At 35.3% G+C, this 23,359-nt stretch overlaps 1 protein-coding gene across 3 annotated transcripts in view; it reads left to right on the forward strand.

The window, feature by feature from the left end:
- The first annotated feature begins 533 nt into the window (after positions 1-533).
- LOC139691564 (pyruvate dehydrogenase phosphatase regulatory subunit, mitochondrial-like) overlaps positions 534-23,359 on the forward strand; it is a 33,554-nt gene continuing 10,728 nt past the window's right edge. For 2 of the 3 annotated variants that reach the window (XM_071589436.1, XM_071589437.1), the window contains exons 1-15: positions 534-1,181; positions 1,356-1,483; positions 1,735-1,838; positions 7,674-7,815; positions 9,000-9,121; positions 10,577-10,766; positions 11,178-11,282; positions 11,825-11,949; positions 13,324-13,523; positions 16,625-16,779; positions 16,861-17,000; positions 19,381-19,404; positions 20,544-20,692; positions 22,388-22,586; positions 22,967-23,089. In XM_071589436.1, coding sequence (XP_071445537.1) covers positions 913-1,181; positions 1,356-1,483; positions 1,735-1,838; positions 7,674-7,815; positions 9,000-9,121; positions 10,577-10,766; positions 11,178-11,282; positions 11,825-11,949; positions 13,324-13,523; positions 16,625-16,779; positions 16,861-17,000; positions 19,381-19,404; positions 20,544-20,692; positions 22,388-22,586; positions 22,967-23,089 — 2,175 coding nt within the window. In that variant the 5' untranslated portion in view covers positions 534-912. The remainder of the gene's footprint in view (positions 1,182-1,355; positions 1,484-1,734; positions 1,839-7,673; positions 7,816-8,999; positions 9,122-10,576; positions 10,767-11,177; positions 11,283-11,824; positions 11,950-13,323; positions 13,524-16,624; positions 16,780-16,860; positions 17,001-19,380; positions 19,405-20,543; positions 20,693-22,387; positions 22,587-22,966; positions 23,090-23,359) is intronic. The other variant, XM_071589438.1, reaches the window with a different exon arrangement.

Raw genomic sequence — 23,359 nt, forward strand, 5'->3', positions numbered from 1 at the left:
TTTCCCAGTGTTTGTCGTCTGATCATTTATTTTAATTGCAGCAGATGTTGGCTTTGCAAAAATTGTTGGTTAAGGTTAGGCGGTCGGATAGTTTTGAATGGTTGTATATGTTAGCAGTTTGAATAGTATATCGAATGACAATAAATACCCAAGGTGGCCCAACTCTGGGATATTCTCTTCCTAATTCCATCTTTCTGTGCAAACCCATGAAGACACTTACACTTTTCGAGACTTATTTCCTCGGAAAACTTGAATTAAAACATTCTACCCATATATTTAATTAATTTACATATTAATAAGTTTTTAACAGTAGCATAAAAATGAAAAATATTACTCATTCACTAGGTAAAACAATAATTTCCTATTTTTAAAACGCCAAATATCTACAAATGATGTCCTCTATCTACTATTTTCAGTGGTTGCTTAAAGAGTCGCAACATCAGTCGATTCAAAGTCCGCCATCATCTCGCCAAAACAGTAGAAGGCTACAAAAATATTCGCGTGCAGAAGAAACAGCAAAGGATAGAAATGGAATTAATTTCAATGGAACATGCAAATATATCTTTTATGCCAAAAGCTGGGAAACTTGATTAGTATTCATCGAAGTGTTCTTAAGAAAAACAGTATTATATTAAGTGTAATGAGATCCATCAATTAATATTGTCACATGATACGTTACTTGTGAATTTTGAAGTGTGTTCGCAAAAAAATCGCAATATGAATGAATGGTATTTGGAATTTTGGGGATAATGTTTGCACATGCGTAGGTTCTTTTTCTGATGATGTTTTCAGTGGAGTGAAGCGGCTAGCGCTATTTTTAATACTGGCGAAATGTGCCCAGAATGGAGCCCTGTTATTAGGAGAAGCGTAGTGCCGTAAGCAAACTGTATTTAAATCATAAAATTGACTGAAATGGGCCTAATGAATACAGTTAAAAGATGTTCAGTTGGTATAAACGCGGCTACTGGCTTGTCAAGTATTTTTTCTTCAAATGGAAGTAGTTTCTGCTTGCCATCTAAATTTATTCGTCAGACTTATGCAACATCGCACTCGCATACGACGAATGTTCCACCAAAGGAGGCTCAAGTTGTGATATGTGGGTCAGGTGCTGTTGCGAATTCTATTGCCTATCATTTAGTTCAGTCCGGTTGGAAGGATGTCGTTGTTCTTGAGCAGCATTCGTAAGTATTCGGAACCATTCGCAAAACTATGCAAATGTTTTATAGATAAAAAATTAAGTATTGTTAGTAATCAAATGTACCGTGTTTTCCACTTCGAATCATTTGCTGGTAGTTACGTAGTTGAAAAAATAATGACGTTTCCTTTGTGGTGTTCATTGAATATTATATTAACAGCATTGGCCAAGGAACTTCTCTCTTTGGATCGGGTACACTGGGGCTTTTCAAACCTTCGGCTGAGAGAAATTTGATATCTTATAGCATCAAATTGTACCAGTCCCTGCAGGACCATGGATACAACATAGGTATTAAATTAAATGAATTTTTTTGACAAATATATTGCATATGTTTTTGAGTGACGTTGGAGAGGTTGGGCAAATTTTCCTGCTGGAGTCTCATTTAAATTTAATTTTCATTAATTTCTCGGACTGTTATTTCGATGGGTATTTGTGTCTGGAAAAAGAGAAAATCGTTTTCTAAATCTCTAGAGCCATCCTGTATCCATAATAGTAGACTGTATTGGAGGGTTTAAATATAATGCATTGTTTCTTTGTAGATTTAAAGCGATGTGGCAGCTTAAATTTAGCACAAACTAAAGATAGGCTGATTGCATTAAAGAGGCGAGTGGCCTACAGCTTGCCGAAAGGACTTCAGTGTGAGGTAAAATATTTCTCAATTTAATATAAAATCAATACCTATCACCTTTTTCATATTATAATTAAGTGCATCTGCATGCAAGATCAACTGTGGGTACTCCTTGAGCAGTTATTGTTATTCAGATGAAGCCACTGCATTCCATCTTAAATTTTTATCTAAGATTTAGAATGTTTCAGAGTTATTTCTAACCTATATTTGGCTAATATTTAAATTTTATCTTCCTGTTGGTCTCCTCGTCATATCAGTGCTTGCTTTCTTAAAGAATTATATGAATGCTTTTAAGGTCTTGTTTTCTTCTATTAGCTTGTAATGGTAAAGGTTAATTGAATGTTAAAATCCGTAACGTTTTGGAAGGTGATGGAAAATGAAATGGAAGAAAATTATATGAATTGAAGTTACTCCTTACATAGTGTGACTCCTTGACCCATGAGTTGACAACACAAGATGATAACCAAAAGACTAATGCCATTAGGTAGTAATTCTGCATGTAAAAGACCTTTTTGTTTTAACCATTGACTGTGTAACCTCAAAATTGGGGTGGCTTGTGAATCATTTTGAAGATTACATGCCTGCCAGGTTCAGACAAAATCTGAGAACCAGTTAATGGAGATTTTCCTTGTAAGATAGTTTCACTTTTTCCTGGATTAATTGGATTCTTGGATTACTCGGCCAACCTCCTGGCCCCATGTAGATCAGTTAATCAAAGTTTTACTCTGCACTACCTCTGATAAATCAACATTCATCTCATCAATTATTTGGCGTTTGTCTGGTTTGTTTGTTTGGAAGTTCTAATCAGCACCAGCTGATACCAGTGGATACCACCACTGTGATAGTGAAGAAACATAATCAAGGTCAAGGCCACATTAAAAAATTGGGTGAAATGTTGGTTCTGGAGATGGAGGTTGTATGAGTGACCTCCAGGTCTTTCCTTCGGTACTCTTGTCCCATGTCTGCTTGCAGCAGGCAGGTAAAAATGTGGTTTGGTATAATGAACCATGAAGCCTAAGTGCTTGGGGCTCCTGTCAAAGGAACCCCCATCCCCTTTAGCCCATCCCATCTAACCACATTGTCTACTTTTCCATGGGCTTGAAACTGGATAGGTTATCGTCTCTTAAGGTGAGTGAGTTTTGAATCAAGATAAAACTATGAAACAAGCCATGTGCCATTACTTTTCCTCTCTTTTCAGAAGCCTTGTTTCAAGTTCCCCAAACTTATCATTTTTAGCACTATGGCTAAGTGGATAATTATGAACACCCACAATCAAGCACGTTAACTAACACTCCCCTCATTCCAATGTAAATGCCCATCGGTATTATCAAACCATTTTACATAAGACAAACATTCCCTGACTTTGTAGGTAGTTTGGTATTCCCAAAGCCCAGTTGAAAAAAATCATCCATTCCTGACAACTTGGAAAAACTGAATGCATATGAAATAATAGTGTGTTCACTCATTTTTCATAGTTTATCAGAAAAATTGATCAGTAAACTACTCACTCACTTATCTCCACTCCTGAAGCCTTAAAACATAATCATGTAATATAAAATGTTATAAGTGCAAATATTTCCTTATAAGACAAGGAAAACAGAATTAGATTCATTTACTAAATACTGTTTGAAGTACTATTTGTTTATTTTTTGTGGAGAAGTCTGAAAGTACAGAAAAGAAAAGGGAAAATAAAACTGGAAACAAAGGAATGATACAAGAGACACCAAATTCAAGATTTCACCTGTTGAAACTGCAAGAAGTGTGTGCATCTCCAACACCTATCACTTTATTGACCCCGTCATCCTTTGCTGTAAACATTTTTAATGGATGGGAAAGTCAACGGAAATAACTGTGGCAAGAGCTCAGGTTTGACCTAACTGACTTGCTGAAGTTAATCAAGAGGAATCTGGGTGGAAACTGACCATTAGGATGGTAGGCTAGTAGGATGGATGGCCATTATTAATAATGAATTAGTTCATTCTGCAAATGCATGTTACTCGAGGTTGGAAAATTTCATGCAGGAAAAATCATTTGTTTAGACCAGGATTGAAATCCAATTCATTTAATTTCTGTTCGAGTGTTTTAGCCAATTAAAATAATGAAGTGTCCTCTAAATTTCTAAAGCCTTCCAAAGGAACCATGTGTCCCAACAAATTAGTGTGAATACAAGTGTAAGTAGAAAAGTTCTCAGAATGGAATAGAAATGAATGACTTACCTGAGTGATACTTTTTTATTTTTCAATGTAGTCTCGCTCTACACTATTCACTATTGCACCTGGTCCAGCAATGTTCCTATATCTTGATCCCATCTTGAAAATCAGATTCATTTGGGCCTGCCTAATACCCATATACTTCGGTTTTTAGTGCTTTGTTTGAAGAGAATCTCCATCCACCGAGGAAAATTTTGAACTTGGGGAAGAGGTGGTAATCAGATGGAGCCAAATCAGGCAAATAAGGCTGGTGTGACGACAATTGGTATCTTAGTTCACATATTTTTGCCATGGCAACAACACTTGTGTGTAGGCGTGCATTGTCTTGATGAAAGATGACTTTCTTTCTTGTCAAACTTGGCTTTTTTTAATGTATTTTTTGCTGTAGTTGGTTTATGAGATCTGCGTAGTATTATACAGTCATTGTTCGACCAGTGTTAAGATAATCTATCACCAGAATCCCTTTTTCATCCCGGGATAGTGCAGTGGCTAAGGTACAGGCTTCCCACGGAGAGGGTCAGGGTTCAAATCCTGGAGAAAACTAACATTTTTAGGGGTATCCTGATCCCTGCTTGAGGTGCTTTGTGGAGAGCACTTTAAGTGAGTATGATGTCCGTCGGATAGGACGTTAAACTGCAGACCCCTTGGTGCCTTTTGACAAAAGTAGGCCAATGCCAACACTGGGTTTCTCTCAACCCTTCCTTTCACATCCATCCCTAATGGTGCAAATGACCTTAGCTGTCCATGCTTCACATAAAAACTACCACCTCCTTTTGCATCCCTGAAAATTGAAGCCATCACCTTTCTGGACAACCATATTGCCTTTTCTTTACTTGGTATTGGTGAACCAACATGTTTGCACTGTGTTTAACTTACCTTTGGTCTCTGGGGTATAGTAGTGGACCCAAGTTTCATTTTTGGTCACAAACCGGTGTGCAAAATATTGATGGTAGCTCTTAAAACGGGTCAAAAATTGTTTGGAAATTTCAATTCTGATGAATTTTTCATCCTGCATCAAGAGTCACAGCACCCATCTAACAGGGAATTTTCTCATGTCCAATTCAACTGTTAAAATGTGATGTGCCCATTCGTATGACATCCCTACAGCTTCAGCAATTTTTTGAACTTTCAGTTGTCCATCATTCATGACCATTTAATGCTTTTTTGCAATAATTCCTGGGGTAGTGGCATGTTTTGACTGACCACCAGGGGATAATCATCTAAGCTGTTCCGACCAAACTTAAACTCATTTTATATAATGAAAAGAGAAACTTTGTAATTCCACATAGATTTATTAGATGGACGACCTAGGTTTTGATGTGGCACGTCATCATCAAAAGTTTCTCTTTTCATTATGTTAAGTCGATTCCATGAAGTCACGCCCGCAACAACGAATAAACTCATTTGTCCACTTGGCAACTGTTGAATATGAAGGAGCAGAGTGCTCTTGTCAGCATGCATTTCTTATGATTTCATACCTTTCTTTAAAAAGTATGTAATCACTGTTAGAGTCTCAATTTTTTCCATCTTCACGAATCACTACAAGGGAACAACACCTGATAGGGGTCTGCTCCACAGATCTCTTCCCAGAGTTACGTTTACTCATAAAGGATTACTTATTACTAGGCAGGAAACTCATTGTGCTAGCACTGACATCTGGTGGTGATTCTGGGGATCTTTCTGACTACCCTTGTACAATATCATGGCATGATCACAGTTGTGTGCACAACATCACAGGGTTAAAGCCAATATTTTTCTCCTGCTTGCTATTCCCTGTATTTTTGTGCACATCAGCAGGGGATTGCTAAAATTATAGTTGCGGCATTTTCCACGATTACTTTGAAAGCTATGTTACTTTTAAAAAGTCATCTGCTCTCATGGGAAACAATTGTGTAGACTAATAGATTGTTGGTTTTTACAGTGATTTTATGATGCAGGGGCTCAGGATTGGCTGAGAATGGAGCATTTTTGGGCTCAACATTTCATCTCATATTGCGGCAAGCGTCTTCAGGAGGGAGGTGAAGTTATAATACTCTCCACTGTCTCTCTTAAGTGAAAGAGAAAAATCAAGAGTATGTAAAGAGAGTGGAAAGAGGCATTACAATGCAGCAGTTTCAAAGTGTAAAAATCATTTGCCTTGACGTGGATCAGTTCACAATTATCACTTTACTTCACTCCTGAAGAATTGCTGCCATGTAAAAAGAAATGTTGAGCCAGAAAATGCTCCAACAGCATTCAATCCCAAGAACCACCCCTGTATCATGTTCATTGACATTTCCATCTGTAAACTTGAAGATCTAACCTTGAGTTCTTGGTCATTGTGAATAATAAATTCTGTCACTGAAAATTTCTAGCATAATGTAAAGGCTAAATCATGTGAGGACTACGGAACACTAAGTTTGACTTCCCTCACAGCTAAAGTTGTTCTCAGGATCATCAACAATAGGATGGAGTGCAAGGTAAATGATTACTTTGGGGATAATCAGTGTGAGTTTAGCAAGGGGAGATGCATGCATGATGCCATTGCAGTAATGAGATCACTAATCGAGAGGAATATAAAATGCAATCAGGACGTATTTGCCTGTTTCATAGAAAATAGGAATAGGTTGAAGGGACACGAGACTAATCCGCAACCTGTACATGTCTCAGACTGCTCAGGTGCAAGTGAGGGATTTATAGTCCAAATGGGCAGTCTTATGAAGAGGAGTAAGACAGGGTATCCATTATCACTGGTTCTATTCAAGGTATATGTGGAGGAAATGATTAAAGAGGCATGGGAAGAATTGGAGGTAGGAATGAAAGTGGGCGGGGAATTCGTAAAATCAATTAGTTTGTCAGTCAGTCAAGGGGTGTGCAAGCATTGATGAGTTAATTGGAAATTCAGTACGACAGGTATGGGATGTGAATCAATATTAATAAAACAAAGGTTATGCGATTTTTGGGAAAGAAAAAGGCAAAGTTAAACATTAAAATAGGAGGGCAAAAACTAGAGCAGGTGGAACAGTTCATGTATCGCGGAAGTGTTTTGAACCAACATGGTCAAAGTATTTGGGACATAAGGAGAAGAATTGTGCTAGAAAAAGAGGCCTTCACAAGGAGGAGAGTGTTGATGACAAGGACATTGAATGAGGATGTTAAGAAGAAGCTCGTCTAAACTTTTAAATGGAGCATACGTAATGAATGGAGCATATGGAATGTATGGCATGAAAACATTGTCTCTGAAGCAGGATGATAGAAGTAAATTGGAGGCTTTTGAAATGTGTGTGTAAAGAATAATGGAGAAGGTGAAATGGATGGAAAGGAAAACATATGAGTGTGCTGGCATAAGTGTGCTGGCTATGATGGGCAAGAAGAGGGGATTGTTGGGAGTAATCATAGAGTACAAGGAAAGGGCAGGAATAAGATAGGGATGTTGGTCGGGGTGAAGGGAGGGAGGAAATACACAGGGATGAAGGTTGAATGAATATGTTTAATTAAGAGAAACAACGTATTTATTTGGTAGTTTTGTCCATCCAAAACCTACCTCAATTGGTAGGTAACCTTAAAAAAAGTTGTTAACCGTAGTTGGTGTGAAAATTGGACTTCTAAACTGTTTAAATTTCACCTTTATACAAGTACCTCTTTTTCTTATAATGTGCAGGTTGTCACCCCAGCAGAAATACGAAATCTTCACCCACTTCTCCGAACGGAGGGTTTGGAGGGTGGTGTATGGGTCCCTGATGATGCCACTGCCTCATCTTCTGCAGTATGCCTTGCATTAGCTGACTTAGCACGTCAGGGTGGTGAGTGTACTTTCATGTCCGGAAAGTTGTTGAGTATTTCACCTTGGAGGGTTAATTAGTAGTCTACCTGGAACTAAAATCAATTAAATTTAAGTTTATCAATGCCATAAACTGATCATGTTAAAATAATGCCCAATCAACCAAAAAACAGTGGTCAAACTGGAGGTCGGTGTGGAAGATGAGTGTAGAGCTCACCTAGTACTAAGTCCAACAGAATTCAAAATTCACACCTTAATAATGGAACCCATTCCTTTCCGAGTATCTCTTTTGGTTTCCTTTGGAAGATATGGTACCCGCAAAATCACCCAACTTGGGTGAAGTTGAGGTTGCCATGAGGCATCCCTGGGAATTAAACTCTAACCCTCCAGTCAGTAGTCCAATGTTCTACTCACTGGACTACCACATCCAATTTAATAATGCAATAAGTATCATTCTCATCTCATTCTTTTAATATAATACCCAGTGCAAATTAATGTCAAATCCATTAGTTAATTTTGAACATAGCAATGTGTGGCAAATAAGACAATCTTATAAGCATAATGGGGTAAACTTACATTTATTTGGCTGCAGAAGGCTAGTTAGATTGCTATTTTACTGAATCCATGATGGGCAACTACTAAATTACTTGTTTCAGTGACCGCTGCTAATGTATTTTTAAGCATAATGCCAATTATTCTGTAGCTGGTCCTGTAACTTGGACAACTGGTCCTTTTTTAGCGGTTACTTATGTTTATTTATTAACATTCATCTAAGAGTACCTGCATCCAAACCAGACCCACTGTATCATTTAGGACTGCAAGAGTGACTCTTTGTATAATTGGTATCATTAGACCCCCAGCAATGTTATGCAGTTCAGTATAATGCTTTACAGAGCTCTGTATTGCACAACTCAAACCATAGGTTCATGAGTCCTGCATCCAAAGCAGACTTCCTCTGTATCGAGATACAGAATTGTCTGTATCATTTCTTTATCTATTTTAAAATGGATGTTGGCTTACGGGTGATTTTGCAGTGTGACCAGCAAGCCTTGATTCCTGGAAAACCAGGAAAAAACCGGGAAGAGGAAAAATCTGGAGTTGACCAGTGTTATATGGAATTTTGTAGAATCATTGTGATATGTGTGTGTTTAGAAATGATGAATAAAATAATTACTTTCATTTTAATTCATTTAAAATTCTTTACAGGGGCAAACTACATAGAAGGATGCCGTGTAGAATGGGTCCTCACAGAAAATTCGAAAGTAAAAGGAGTGCAGACCAACCTTGGGAACATGGATTGCCAGTATTTTGTCAATTGTGCTGGAATGGTAATAATCTGCTGGTTGTTTTATTGAATTGCCGTATTCATTGGTTGTTAGAAGATTCACAGAAAAACAATTATTGAACCATCAAACATGCATAAAATGCTGTTTGTGATAGATTTGAAAACAAACATTTCTATCATGTTATATTTTAATTGAAATTTATATATGTGAAACTCTGGAAATTATTGGAAATAATTTTATGAATTTCAAAAGAAAACATTTTGAAATTACCGTTGAAACTTGATGAAAAATCCAGTTATTATTCCAGTTTTATTTAGTTCAAATTGATTAAGATCTCATTATTTGAGTGCCATTTACTCACAAAAATGTTATGTGAAATATTCGCTCAATAGATTAAAAGTTTAATATCTTATGATGCATTCTTAGATGTTTCTTTACTCGTTTAGTCAAGATGCTTTTCCTGTAACTGTAATGAGTGAGCAATTTGTTGAGTTGACATGCCATACACCCCTTTAGTCTGCAAAAATGGGCAGTGAGAATCCTAGATAAAGTTCCAAGGGCAAGTAGTTGTAGACCTTACTTTAAAAAATTCAAAATTTAAGCTATTCCTTGTAGGTACATGTTACATGCTATTATTATTGTGTGGCAAAACAAAGCCATCTTCAATTGGATTGTCAATGCTGATTTACCTAGGCAAAGCACAAAAGGTTTCAATAACTTAAGGATAACTCTTGCTATGCTGGTGTGAAATTCTTGAAAATATTACCTAGAAAACTAACGGAAAAAGAAATGTTATATCATTTAAGTCTAAACTGTTCAGTCAGTTTCTGTGGGAACGTCAATGTTATTCAGTGGTTGATTTCACGTCTCTATCTCTGTATACAATTAATTTTATTCTTATATACCTTTATAGTACTCCTTTTTATTGTTTTTTTTTACTTGTGACTGTACATTTGTATTCAAACTAGGTGTAATGAATTGCATTTGTCTGCAATATTTGCAATCAATGTGATGGGTTCCATTAAAATCCCAAACATATTTTAGGAACCAATAAACATTTCACTCTTTAGTCACAAAGAATTCTGGTAATGAAGTTAGAAAACAACAGTTTCATTTCATATTTTAAGTCCAGAGCTGCAATTCACACATTCACGCACAGTGGTGACTTACATGCACTATTTTTGGTGGAAGACTAAATGATTTATTTAATGCTATTCAATTCGAGAACTTAAAAAATGCAATAGCACTTTTCCACTGATTTTTATCAGTACTATGCATGTCACTACATTATGGCTTCATGAGATACCTAACGACGCCATATTAATAAGCATCTGTGGAAAAGTACTGTTCTGTCAGTGTTTTAATATTAATATTTGAAACTTTTACCAAGGGAAACCTAAAGCAGTTTAGTTCATATCAGCTTTAATTTGTATGTGAGAGTGTTTGCCATACAAATATCATGCTCAAGAGAGTTTTTCTGTGCTTTCATTTGTTTAGTGGGCCAGGCAGTTGGGACAGCAATGCAGTACAAAAGTTAAGATACCAGTTAACCCAGCTGAACATTTTTATGCCACTACCAGAGCAATTCCCAGTATAACTTCATCTTCACAACATGGTCTTCCTACCATTCGAGATTATGATTCACATGTTTACATGAGGGAATGGATCGATCCAGAAAGTAAAGGAAGTGAGTGCCTCCCAAAAATATTTTTTAGCCTCTTCTTACTATTGTTAGATAGTGTATAAAATTATACATTTGTAATATTTCCTATACTTTCTGCATTCAGAATGTTAGATAGATAGATGGATTTATTCATCATAGAAAAATGCATAATTGTTTAGGCTGTTGTGCTGCTGTATGTTGTGTGCATTCCAGTGAATTTTAAATTGGCTTGTGAACTGTATGTATATTCTGAGTGCAATGTATCCATGATGTGCACAATGTACACAACAAAATCCATAGCTTCTAAAATTGTTCTTTTCAATCCCTCAGATGTGTGAAATTAAATTATTAAGTGAGTTTTTAAATATGAACATTTTTGTATGTTATGTGCATATATGTAAATATCTATTTTTGTTTTTACTACTCACCTTTTAGTTGGTTTGCTTGTTGGAGGATTTGAAAATGAAGCTAAGCCATTGATTTTTAACAATTTTTCTGATACCTGGAAGGAAGGATTACCTCCAGATTGGGATCACTTTGGTGAGTTCAGTGATGTTAAGATTTCAGGATGATGGAGTTTTCATTGAAAATGAGTGTTTTATATTATGCCAATGCTCAATGGATATTCTTGTTATGTATGATACTCAATATATCAGGAGCCTACTGTATATGTAACATCACTGTTTTTGCTCTGACAAAATGAGAAATTGTCATATATAATTATCAATTCCAGTTTTCCTAATTGTCTATTTCTCAGGATATAAAATCCGTATGCTAGTTTACTATGCCATGTTTGTAATTTATAAGATTTGTTGTCCATTTTGTTGATTTATTTGGCATACCCTTGCCTCATCCAATGTAAAAATGCACCCAACCGGTGCCATAATGGATATACCTCATTGAGGAATTAAGGGAGATGGGAAGTCCAAACTTATGTCTGAAAAACACTCTGGTTTTAGGATACACGAGTTTTTGGAAACCTATGAGTTTTCAGCAGTAGTAATATGTAAACAGCTAATCAACTTAATCACCATCTGTTCACTAATAGATTTTAAATATCTTTTCATGTGCATTTCTTTCAGGACCAATGTGGGAAAAAGCTGTGCACAGAATGCCATGCCTTGCTGAGGCTGGAAGACCACAGCTTATAAATTGGCCTGATAATTTCACTCCTGATGGGAGATGGATTTTAGGTGAAACATCAGAAGTATGTGTGCTTCATACCAATCTTGTGACAGTTGATGTTTTCCTAGAGGAACAATTTTTGAACCTGATCATACTTTTCCTTGAAATATATACATATAATGATGAAAATGTTCTCTTATGGTTCTTGGTAAACTGTTTAGTCTCGCATGTTTACTGTGATTTTGATATTTCTCTTGTTACTGTCTTCCAGATATGTCTCAGTGCACTTTATCTTCAAAACACTCTTAATTAGTCAGTCTGCCCATTTAATTTACTTATTTATTCTGTTTTATCAATTTTCAATTGATATGTCCTGTTTTGTCTATTTCTGTTGTTGGGCACAACTATCATCCTCTATAGTATTTAAATGGTATTGATGGAGCAGTCTCTTACCTGAGGCTAATAATGTGAATTTTCCATCAGTATTTTTCTGAAAACCTTCAGGCTCTTGTGTGGTTATACGGTTCTGCATATTATTTTCCTCGTGTCTCTTCCATTGCAGGTGAACCTCTTCCTTATGTAGCAAAATTCCTTTACTTATTCCAATATATGTATTCTTCTTAGTTTTCTTTTGAAGGTTGTCCTCATTATTTTGGCTTCAAGTAATTATCTCCATTTGTTTATTTTGTGTTTTTAATTTGTAATACATTCTCAATGCATACTCTCTCCTCATCATACTTTCCTTCTATTTGGCACTAGTGTAAATACTTATAAAATCGTGAAGTCATTTTAAAAATATTAAAAATTGCCTCCTAAGAATCTTAAAATGTATCTCAGTTGTACTTGCATTGATTTATAGTAAAAAGTTGATATCATGAGTATATTCGTCATTTGTGTTGATTATTTTTGTTTATTTGTTTTAAGAACTAGCTGCTCTGGTTTTCAAGTAGTAATTATGGCTGTATATGTAGTCTGCATATCACAGGTACTGCCCTTATCGCAATGTCTCCATATGCCACCAATGTCATGTCTTTTTAAAAACTGCTGGTGTTCCCTTCTCAATTTACTTGTGAAGATATATTGAGGATAACTGGGTCTCTCTAACTTTTTCTTTTCTTCATTTTTAGATTTTTCTCCTCATTTATCTCATTCTTTAAGTCAATATCCTCTATGTTAAGGTCATATATCAAGATTTTGTTTTTGTAGTTCATTTCAATTCCTTTTAGAATTGATAATAGGAATTCAATGTTCAGATAATCGATTATTTTCAATCACTTGTTTCAATGATCATGAATATCACCATATTTTCTTATTTATCCACTTGTGATCATAACTTGTATGCTTTGGTCTGAACCCTTATCTGTCATTCAGGTCAGAAGTGCCCACCAAAACTCTTTTACATTTCGGCTAAAAAGAATCTTCATTTTTACCAACACTTGTTTCTTCTTGTCATCAGGTGGGAAACTATTTTGTGGGTGTTGGTCTGAATGGGAATGCTCTCCAGGGGGCTGGTGGTGTTGGCCGTGCTATTGCTGAATGGATTATCAGCGGGGAGCCCCCAAGAGGTGATCTCCTGCCTTTTGACGTGAGACGCTTCACTGATCTTCATAACAATGCACATTATTTACGGCAGCGAACGAAAGAAGTTGTTGGTCGGTAAGAATGTGAAAGATTACATTATTAGTTGCATGTCTCAGATCCATGCTGATCTTTAAAATTGAATAATTAAAATAATTTTAATTGCCTGTCCTGGTTGCAATGGAGTGAATGTGGCATAATTGTTTTAAGTTTTTGGCATTTCAGTAACTCCGCATTCTCTGTACCTTACCCCATTTTCACCTCCAAGACATATGGTTAACTAATGTAGTTGGGGGAAGAAGCTACAGTATATACACATTGGGGGAAGAAGCTACAGTATATACACATTTGTGATTAGCTATGTGTGTGATGCAAGTAGTTCCAAATCATTGTTATTTCATCAGTAAGGAATTGAGGCTAAAGGTAATAGTAATCAATTAAGTGTGAAATAAAATAAAAATAGCTCTTTTATTTGTTTTGAACACAACACTCCTATTAAAAATTAGACATCATCTAATTGTAAGCTAGTATATCTGACATTAATGCACTGTAGCACAGATGATAGTTATGACAAATTGATTGTTTGCTAAACTTATTTTGTTCAAAATAACCTTTCAAAAGTCAGCGCGCAGCTTAGAATCAATATTTTATGAAAATTTATGAAGTGTGTACTTCTGGATATACTCAAGCATGCAGTGTTTGTAAAAACTAAAGAGTAAAGACATAAGAGAATTATTGTGTAGTCTTTCTGAACGATTTGCTGCAGGGTGAAAAGGACGGAAATAGAGTGATTCCATTCATCCATATTAGTCACAAGCCGCAATCTTTGGAAATGGTTTCTGATTGTTAGTAATTTTTAAATTATTTTTGTGCTTGTTATTGTATACTTATTTAATTGAATTTTCCTACTATTGCTATTATCGTTAGTTTTATATTCACTGTTTGTCAGATGTTCAAGTTGCTCACAATTATGACCCTGAAACACTCTCAGGAATGTATTTTGTCCATAACATGGGGATCGACTGTATATCCATCTGTAAATTCATGAGTAATGATGTCTATTTTCTATCGTTAAACTTTTTCAAGCCTTCTCTCTCTTTCATTATTTTCAAGCATTACAATTATAGAAAATGCAGGTTCTCCACTTCTATATATCCAAGAAATTGTGGCTATGGTTACCCTTGTCCTAAAGAACAGTTATTACATATTTTAGTTTTTTCTAGGGTGCAATCACTTTTGATTATTGTACATCCATGATGATGTTCCATGACATCTCTCCTCTAAGGCAGGAAGTTATGAAATGCCTGCTAAATTGGCTCAAATGAGTTCCCACTAATCCTGCCAGCCTGATGAGTAATACCTTTCAAATGTGTGGTTTTGATTCCTGGCATGGACATCATGATGAGGCCAACTTTTCTAGAAATATATCTACATACCTGGGTCTCGTGTACAACTGATTAAGAATGTTTTCAGAGCCAAAAGAATTAGCAAAGCATGAACAGGATTGTATTCTTAGTATCAATAAATACAGAAGACAAAATTCTCCAATATTGATATTTCCATCATCATTTTCATGTAACAAATTAACCATCATTAGTGAGAGAGAGATAAGTATCAATCAGACTTGGCAAAAGGAGAGGTTAGTGCTGATGGGCTTTTTTAAATGAAGCCTTCTGGTTACATTTCTCTCTCTGGAAATGGTCACCTGGTGGATGGAAATGTTTATATTAGAGAGTTTTGTTTTCTGCAATACATTCCATAGGTATAGGAGTTCACATTTTTGTTCTTGATAGTTAAAAGCTATGGCTAACACAATGTCCATCCTCCAATCAATGAAGTTTGTCTTTGACACCCTTTGTTGTTCATCTCTTATCTTTATTTGGTATAACAACCACTCATGTATGGAAATGTGTGAAAATTATGCATTTGGTTGAAAGGCAAAGACAAAGACGTAAGTTAACCAGTGACTTAACCATTTTTGTTGTCATCTATAGTATTTAACCATATGAATTTTAAGTATTTAAAAGTTGTTCTTATTGTTTGCATAAATGACTTTTAAATAATGGAAGATGCTGGCACAGTGCATTTTTCTTAAAGTATTGTTATGGACCCTGTCGAATTTGTTGGAATTATAAGACTTTTGACCCAGGGTGTTCTGAGGAAAGATAATAATCTTATTTTATTTAAAAAAAATAATTCCAACTCCTTGTTTGCATAATTTTAAGCTTGGAATCAGAACACAGCTTATCTAAACTGACAATATTATCAAGTTTTATGTTGGTGGTATTTTGAATGTAACAGTAGTTGAGATACTTTCTAAGTTTTACATGTATGTCGTAATAAAGAGAAGTGTTATGGAACATAAAAGGAAATGACCTATGAAAGAAGGGGAAATTTTTTAAAAATCTAGAATTGATGGATTGCCGGGGCATGTTGGTATTATCTTATTTGGATAAATAATTTTAAACCCTCACTGTTAAAACTATAAAGCATGAAAATGGATTGCTAGGAAGGATCACTTAGTAGCTGATATGACATGAAAGTAACATCATTTGATGTGCATGTAGACATGTACCAATGGAGATTAAAAATAACAGACTATTCATTTGTGTAGAATTAGAATTAATGGTAAAAGTTGCCTGTGTGGACATTTTTAAACCATGCTGGTCATAATCAATGGCGGCACACTGTTTCATTAGGATAAATAAATATGGTTGCCTCTGTGGACTGGATTGGAGCATGTTAGTAGTAGTAGTTTTGAGGGGAGGCGACCGACAGCTAAGGTCATTTGCGCCATAGGGGATGGATAGGAAAGGATGAAGGGTGGAGAGAAACCCGGCGTCGGCATTAGCCTACTCTTTACGAAAGGCGCCAAGGGGTCCGCAGTTTAACGTCCCATCCGACGGACGGCGTACTCACTCAAAGTGCCCTCCACAAAGCACCTCAAGTAGGGATCGAGATACCTCTGAAAAATAATCATCACCGCCGGGATTTGAACCCGCGCCCTCATGGTGGGAAGCCAGTACGTTAGCCCCCGCACCATCTCGATCCCCCTTGGAGCATGTTTAATTTTTATGGTGGCATGATATATTATATAACTGTATATAAAGTTGTCTCAGAAGTATTTAAATTTGATTTTGGGCTATCTTTTTTTAATTAGCATCTCCTCTTCATTTCAGGCACTATTCTATCCTCTATCCTCTACAAACTGAATTTAAATATGCACGCAAACTCCGATGCTCTCCTCTGTATAGTGTACTGGAAACCAGGGGTGCAGTATTTGGTGTTAGAATGGGATTTGAAAGAGCCTTGTACTTTGACACATCATACACACGTATGGTTGAAATTTGGGCATGCCTTACTTTTGGCGGCATCATTCATTCTCCGTTGAAAATATTTTCTGATTTTTTTGCAGGAGGTGACCCCCTCCCTCAAATGCCGCAGGGAACATTTGGAAAGCCCAAATTCTTTGATTATATGCGTGAGGAATATGTTGCTTGTCGAGAAGGAGTAGGCATCATTGACATGTCATCGTTTGCAAAGTTTGAGATCAAGGTTCGTGAATATTATACTGTGATAAATGATACTTTTACCTTAAAATAATCCTCAAAATGGAGCATCACCTTTGAAAATTTTATAATTTTTAAAATGTTAAATACAGGAAATTTGGGTGACTATCCCCATGTGGATTGAATTGATCAGATTTAATGTTCTAAATTATAATAATGTTTAGTCTCTTTTTTGAAAACACTTTCTTTTGTCTGCTCTCTGATTTGGAATATAGATAATTTTCTCTTATTATCATTATAATAATAATGTATATTTGTCATTAGCATGAGCATTACACTATCCATGAAACATAGATAATGGATAATATTTGGAAATAGAGCTTTCCATATTGGTACATGACTGTGAAATGTCATTGGAAAATAAAGTAATATCATGAAGTTAAGTCAGTATTTTCTTCAATGAATACATGTATTACAGCTTCACAGCACACGCAGTGAGGACGAATTTGTTACCTAGCAGAGGCGAGGACATTATAGGGGTAAACAGCAAAGACTGCAATAGTGTTTTCATGCAGGGTATTCCAACTTAAATTTAACACTTTATGAGTATACGCAATCGTTGTAAAAATACTTGATTTTGTACCACTGCAATATCATGAATGGGATGCTCATGTTACAGTAATGGATAATACAACTTTGGGAAACCTGCCCTGATGTGTACCAAAATGTAATGGTTGGGTTCAAAGACAAGTTATAGATGTAGTTAGCTCAAATGTTGTAGAAGTTACTTCAGGTGTTGCTCAGGGAAGTGTTATTGGACCTCTTTTATTCCTGCTATATGTTAACAACATTTACTCCATATTCATTAGTAAGATATATATATTTGCCGACAATGCAATGGTTTACCATGATATCCGTGATCCTGAGGATGCAGAAGCTTTATCAGATGACCTTAATGCTCTATATTGCTGATGCGACACTGTGCAATTAGAATTAAATTTAAAAAAGAGCAAAGTGATGAATTTTTGGAGAAAGAGCAATTCCCTCTTGAACCCCTACTGCATCAGGAACACCAAAATGGAATTTGTAGACTAGATTAAATACTTGGGCATTACCCTCACTCATGATCTCTCCTGGGTGAAATACATATGGGGAATATGTGAACAAACTAACGAAAATTTTGATTTATGAGAAGAGTCCTGGGTTAATGTGATGAAAAGGTCAAAGAGAATGTTATGATTTGCTGGTTACACCTCATTTAGAATATGCTTCTAGTAAATGGGATCCTTACGAAGTTCCATTGACTGCCGAATTGGATCGAGTGCAGCGTAGAGGAGCTGGATTTGTAAAATGATATGAATATGATAAACTTAAGTGTTCAAAATATTAGAGGAGCTAGGCTCAGAATCACTCATGGAGCAAAGGTTTAATTACAGATCTCTTGCATAATTGGAAGGTTGTCTCTTTAGCAGAGATGTTGAAAATGTTTTATTACCTCCATCGTACTATGGTAGGAGAGATCATGCCAATAAAATTATTCACCCCCTGCTGCTCACCCTGGTGGTGGCTTGCAAGGTACTGAAAACTACAAATATAAATAAAACAATCCTTCTGATTTCCATGCTACTTTGACCATCTTGGTCCAGCACTTCTAAGATATATATCTTAATCTGTTCCACCGACTGATAACCTTTGCTTTTTAACATTTATTCTCACCTGACCTATCGCCTTGATTTTCTAATGTTCTCAACAATAATGTTTAAATTGCATGCAATAATCCACTGAATATAATAAACCACATTCAAAATTAATGTTACTTACATAATCCTTTCATTAATGAAGAGATATTAGATGTTTCTCATGTGCTGTCATCATTTGTAAACCATGTTTTTGTTGACATCTCAATGGTTAATCTTTCTGAATGTTCTCTAGTGTATTACATTTTATACCAATGATTGTAAAATAAATACCTGCTTATGTGATATAAGGATTGATTTCAATACAACCATCTGAATGGGACATAAATGATATTTTAACTATGAGGAAGTAATGACTTGTTTAAGTGCAAAAGCAGAGCTTGCTAAAATGGTCTTAGAGTAACAATGTATACATAATATGATTGTTATTCATTATCATAATTTTCTTGTGTTTTGGGAGTGCGTCAAACCATTATTTGCAAGTCAGAACTTATAATATTTTCAGTAGTTACCTCCTATGATTTCATTTAAGATTTATGCATTAACTATTTATAATTAAATTACCGTATTCTGTGAAAATATAGTTGAGAAACCTGATAACTCTGAAGAATATTTGAAAGAATCATTATCATAATTACTCTAGAGTGTGGGGAGACTATACATTTTCATTATACATGCATGTAATACCCATTATGATGACTGATATGTTTTACCTTTTTTGTCATGCAGTCTCAATTGTGGCAAGAAAGACAGGTTTGTCTTGGAAGATATTTTATTTTTTTTTAAATGCTCTAATAATTTTTTTGTCAAGGAGGTGTTGGTGCCTTTAATAGCTCTTAGTTTTATGATTCCAGTTTTAGTTACAGCAAATAGAGAGTATCTAGGTTTTTAGACCTGCTGTTGCCATATTTGTGTCTCTTGGTTTTGATTTACGCATATCTGTGCTTTAATGGTTCCCCATAAATCCACCAATGCATTAATTTAGTGTATACGACAGTCTTCTCTCCTGAATGGTAGTAGTGATTTGATTGAAAGTTTGTGCCCTTTGTAATTAGCTAATTTACATCATGTTAATGTACATACATTGTAGGTGACATTATTATAGATATTATAGATTTATTATTTTGGTTTTGCAGTACATTCCCTAGGTAAAGTAGCAGTGATTGATCATTCAAATTTCACGAAGTTTATGATATTTCAAGAAAAAAATCAAAATTTTAATTTAATCACAACATATAAGTAGGAAATTCACGGAGAATCATTGAGAAAATTCTTTCAATTGAGAATGGTGCCTATTTGAAAATAATATCCAATATTTCATGTGAAATATGGGAAATAATGCAAAATTCTCATTGCTGGAAAACATTATCCGCATTTTGTAATTGCTTACTATCATAATTTATCTACCTAGTTATTCAGTCACTGTGTATACTGTTTGCATATTTTAAATGTAATGTAGAGCATGCTCACTGGAGTATGAGTATCCAATCAATATTTTAGTATTTGCCAGAAAAATTTGGACATGCTGTCAATGGAATAATGAAGAAAAACTAGTCATTACCTAAGAGGACATTTGCTTTAAGCTTAAGGCCTTCGATGCTTAGATTTTTTTCAACCGTCCTTTATTTATTATTGCAAAATTTAATGCTACTCATGCATAGTTTTTCATCGAAAAAATGAAACCTGTTCATCTCATTCTTAATTTTCCTACATGTATGCTAAAGCTGAGATGCAATTATGAAAATAATAGTGCCGCGTACTATACTCCATGCTCTACCTGTCCTGCATTTTCCCTTTATGAAAGTAGATTGAAGGTAGTTGACAGTTGTTCTAATACTACTTTTAAGAGAACATTTTGAGATTTACTGCATGCTCCTCTGAATTCTTTACAGTCGGCAGGGCATGAAGTTGTTTCTTATCTGCAGCACCTCTGCTCAAATGATGTGAACATTCCAGTTGGTGGAATTGCCCATACTGGAATGCAGAATGAACGTGGTGGATATGAGAATGACTGCATGCTTGTGCGCCAAGCAGATAATTGGTATGTATTATTCATGCGATGGTTTGCTGTAACTCTTTTGCTGAAAAAATCATCATATTTGAGTACCCCCATGAGATTAAATTTCATGTATTATAATTGGGTAATTATAGATAGGGAAATGTAAATTTCAGTATGGAGGTCATTTCAGGTGGGTTTGTTTTGCTGTGGTAATTATTTTTGTTGTTTGCCAAGGCAATATTATCACATTGTAAAATAAATGTTATTTCTAGTTGTGATATGAATGACTAAATATAATGAAAATCACTCCTATCCTTGATGATGCAGGATGTGCAACTATAAATTCTCCTCTTCCTCCTAGTTTCCATTTGATGTATACTATTTATACTGGACCGATTCCTTTTCCTTTAGGTTTATTTCTCCTTGGGCAGAGTTTATTTCTTATCTGTTTGGTTTACTGATGGTCAAGCATTAGATGCAAAGCCATGGAGTTACAATCACTGCTGAACACATTAGAAAATGTGTCTTAGGTATGGGATAAGATCAATGTAAACAAAACAAAGGTAATGAGGTTTTTGAGAAAGAAGAAGGTTAAGTTAAGAAATAATATAGGTCATAAATTGAGGAGCATAGTGTTGCACGGCATGGAAACTTGGTCATTGAAGCAGGATAGTTGGCATAGATTGTAGGGTTTTAAAATGTGTGTATGGATAAGGAATAACAAGGTAAAATGTACAGAAAAGAAAACAAATGAAGTGCTAGGTATGGTGAGGGAGGAGAGGGTATTTATTATTGGGAGAAATCCAAATTAGGGGAAGAAAGTTGTATGCAAGGTTTTTTAATCTGTAATGGTACGCTGAAGACATCAATGAAGAATCCAATACCTACCTTGGTAGACTACCTAACTCAAAGTCATATGCTTCCTCTAGTCAGATAATCATAAATTGCTAATTCTAAATTCAAACTTCAACTATAGTTAAACCCCAAAGTACTTGTAATCCAGAAATCTCTGATCCAGGAACACCAATAATCTGGCAGTGTTGCAAGAGTGATTGTATACATTGAGAGGTGTAAAAAATTGCATAAGGTGTTTTGTGAATAGGTGAAACTGCTTACCACTCCTCTTGTAAATTTTCAGATCATAAATGGAGAGCTGTAAATTTTAACATATTTCATGAGAATAATTTTATATATTAATGGTTATTTTAATATTATCCAGCTTATGACCTTACCTTAAGATAGAAAGAAACTGTTACTCTTCATTTGTTGAGTTACATCTGTCACTTGAGATAAAAAAAATGGTTGGGGTTCTCTTGGGGTTTCGTGAAAAGCATGAAAACTGTCATCTGAAGAAAATCATGAAAAAGTCGCTAAATCCATTGATTGCAAAAAGCTGAAAATTAATAAAAATATCATGCTAATGTTCCTGTGAACTTTGCATAATTTTTGGCATTACTTTCAGGATGGAAATTGAATTTGTTTGTCATAATGGAAATTGTAAGTTTTCAGTTTTCCTTAGCATAATAAATTACTTGTTTATCATTTCTTTTGTTTCAATTAATAAAAATAAATTATTGGTTGAGGAATTATTAATTTATTTTTGGTTTGATATGACCCTGACGATGCAGTTAGCCACTTAAATATGTGGACATTTATTTTTCCTTAGGCGTTGAAAAACCATTTTTGGTGTTCCCTTGAAAAATGGTTAGATAAATGCACATTTCATTTATTCTCCAGTTACTACATGGTCTCTCCAACCAACCAGCAAACTCGAATCCTCAGTTGGATGCGCCGTCATTTGCCTGCGGACAATTCAGTGGGACTCTCTGATGTCACGTCCATGCACACTGTACTCAATGTGGTCGGCCCCAAAGCTCGTGAGCTAATGTCTGAGATGTCAAACACGGACATGCACCTGATGCCATTTACATATAAGGTGATGGTGTTGTGAGTGTGGATTGAATTAAAACTGGTGACCTTTTTGGTTTTGTATGTGTGTGTGTCTCAATTTAGGTATTCAATGATTGATGAATATTTTCAAAATATTTTGGCAAATAACATTTCTCTATCTACTTTAAAGTCTGTTCACTTCTGAAACATTTTATCTCAATCTATAAATTTTGATCAATTTATGTACAAAAAGTCCTCAGTGTTAGATTTACTAGTTTTCAAATTGCTGGTAATGTCAGATCAAGGATTTTAAAAATATATGCACTCTAACAGCAGTCCCATAATGTTAATGACTGAGGTGTGTTTTATATCATGGCTTATAAGAATCTGTTTCTCAATTCTCTCTCTTCTTGGTTTTTTAAACAGAAAGTTAATGTTGGATATGCATCAGATGTAATGGTCATGGCTTTTACAAACACTGGTGAAGCTGGATACAGTCTTTATATTCCATCTGAGTACGCTCTCCATGTCTATGACCGTCTCATGAAGGTATGCTATGATAATTTATCTTCTCATCCTTATGTAAATGTGTTTGTTTATATATAAGGTATGGCATGTTATACCTTGAAAATAGATAAATATTATTATTATTATTATGGGCAATCTTTGGGTTAAGGGAGGTTTATGATGGACATAAGCTACCAAATGGTACAATGGCGATTCCCATGGCAAAACACAGCATGACATCCACCCTTACAAAAGGCCCCTCTTTAATTCTGCGTCCTTCTTTCCTTCCTCCATTCTGTGGTTTTGGTAGCT

Source organism: Hetaerina americana, unplaced genomic scaffold (assembly GCF_022747635.1).
Source record: "Hetaerina americana unplaced genomic scaffold, ioHetAmer1.1.p SCAF_38, whole genome shotgun sequence".
Classification (NCBI taxonomy): Eukaryota; Metazoa; Arthropoda; class Insecta; order Odonata; family Calopterygidae; genus Hetaerina; species Hetaerina americana.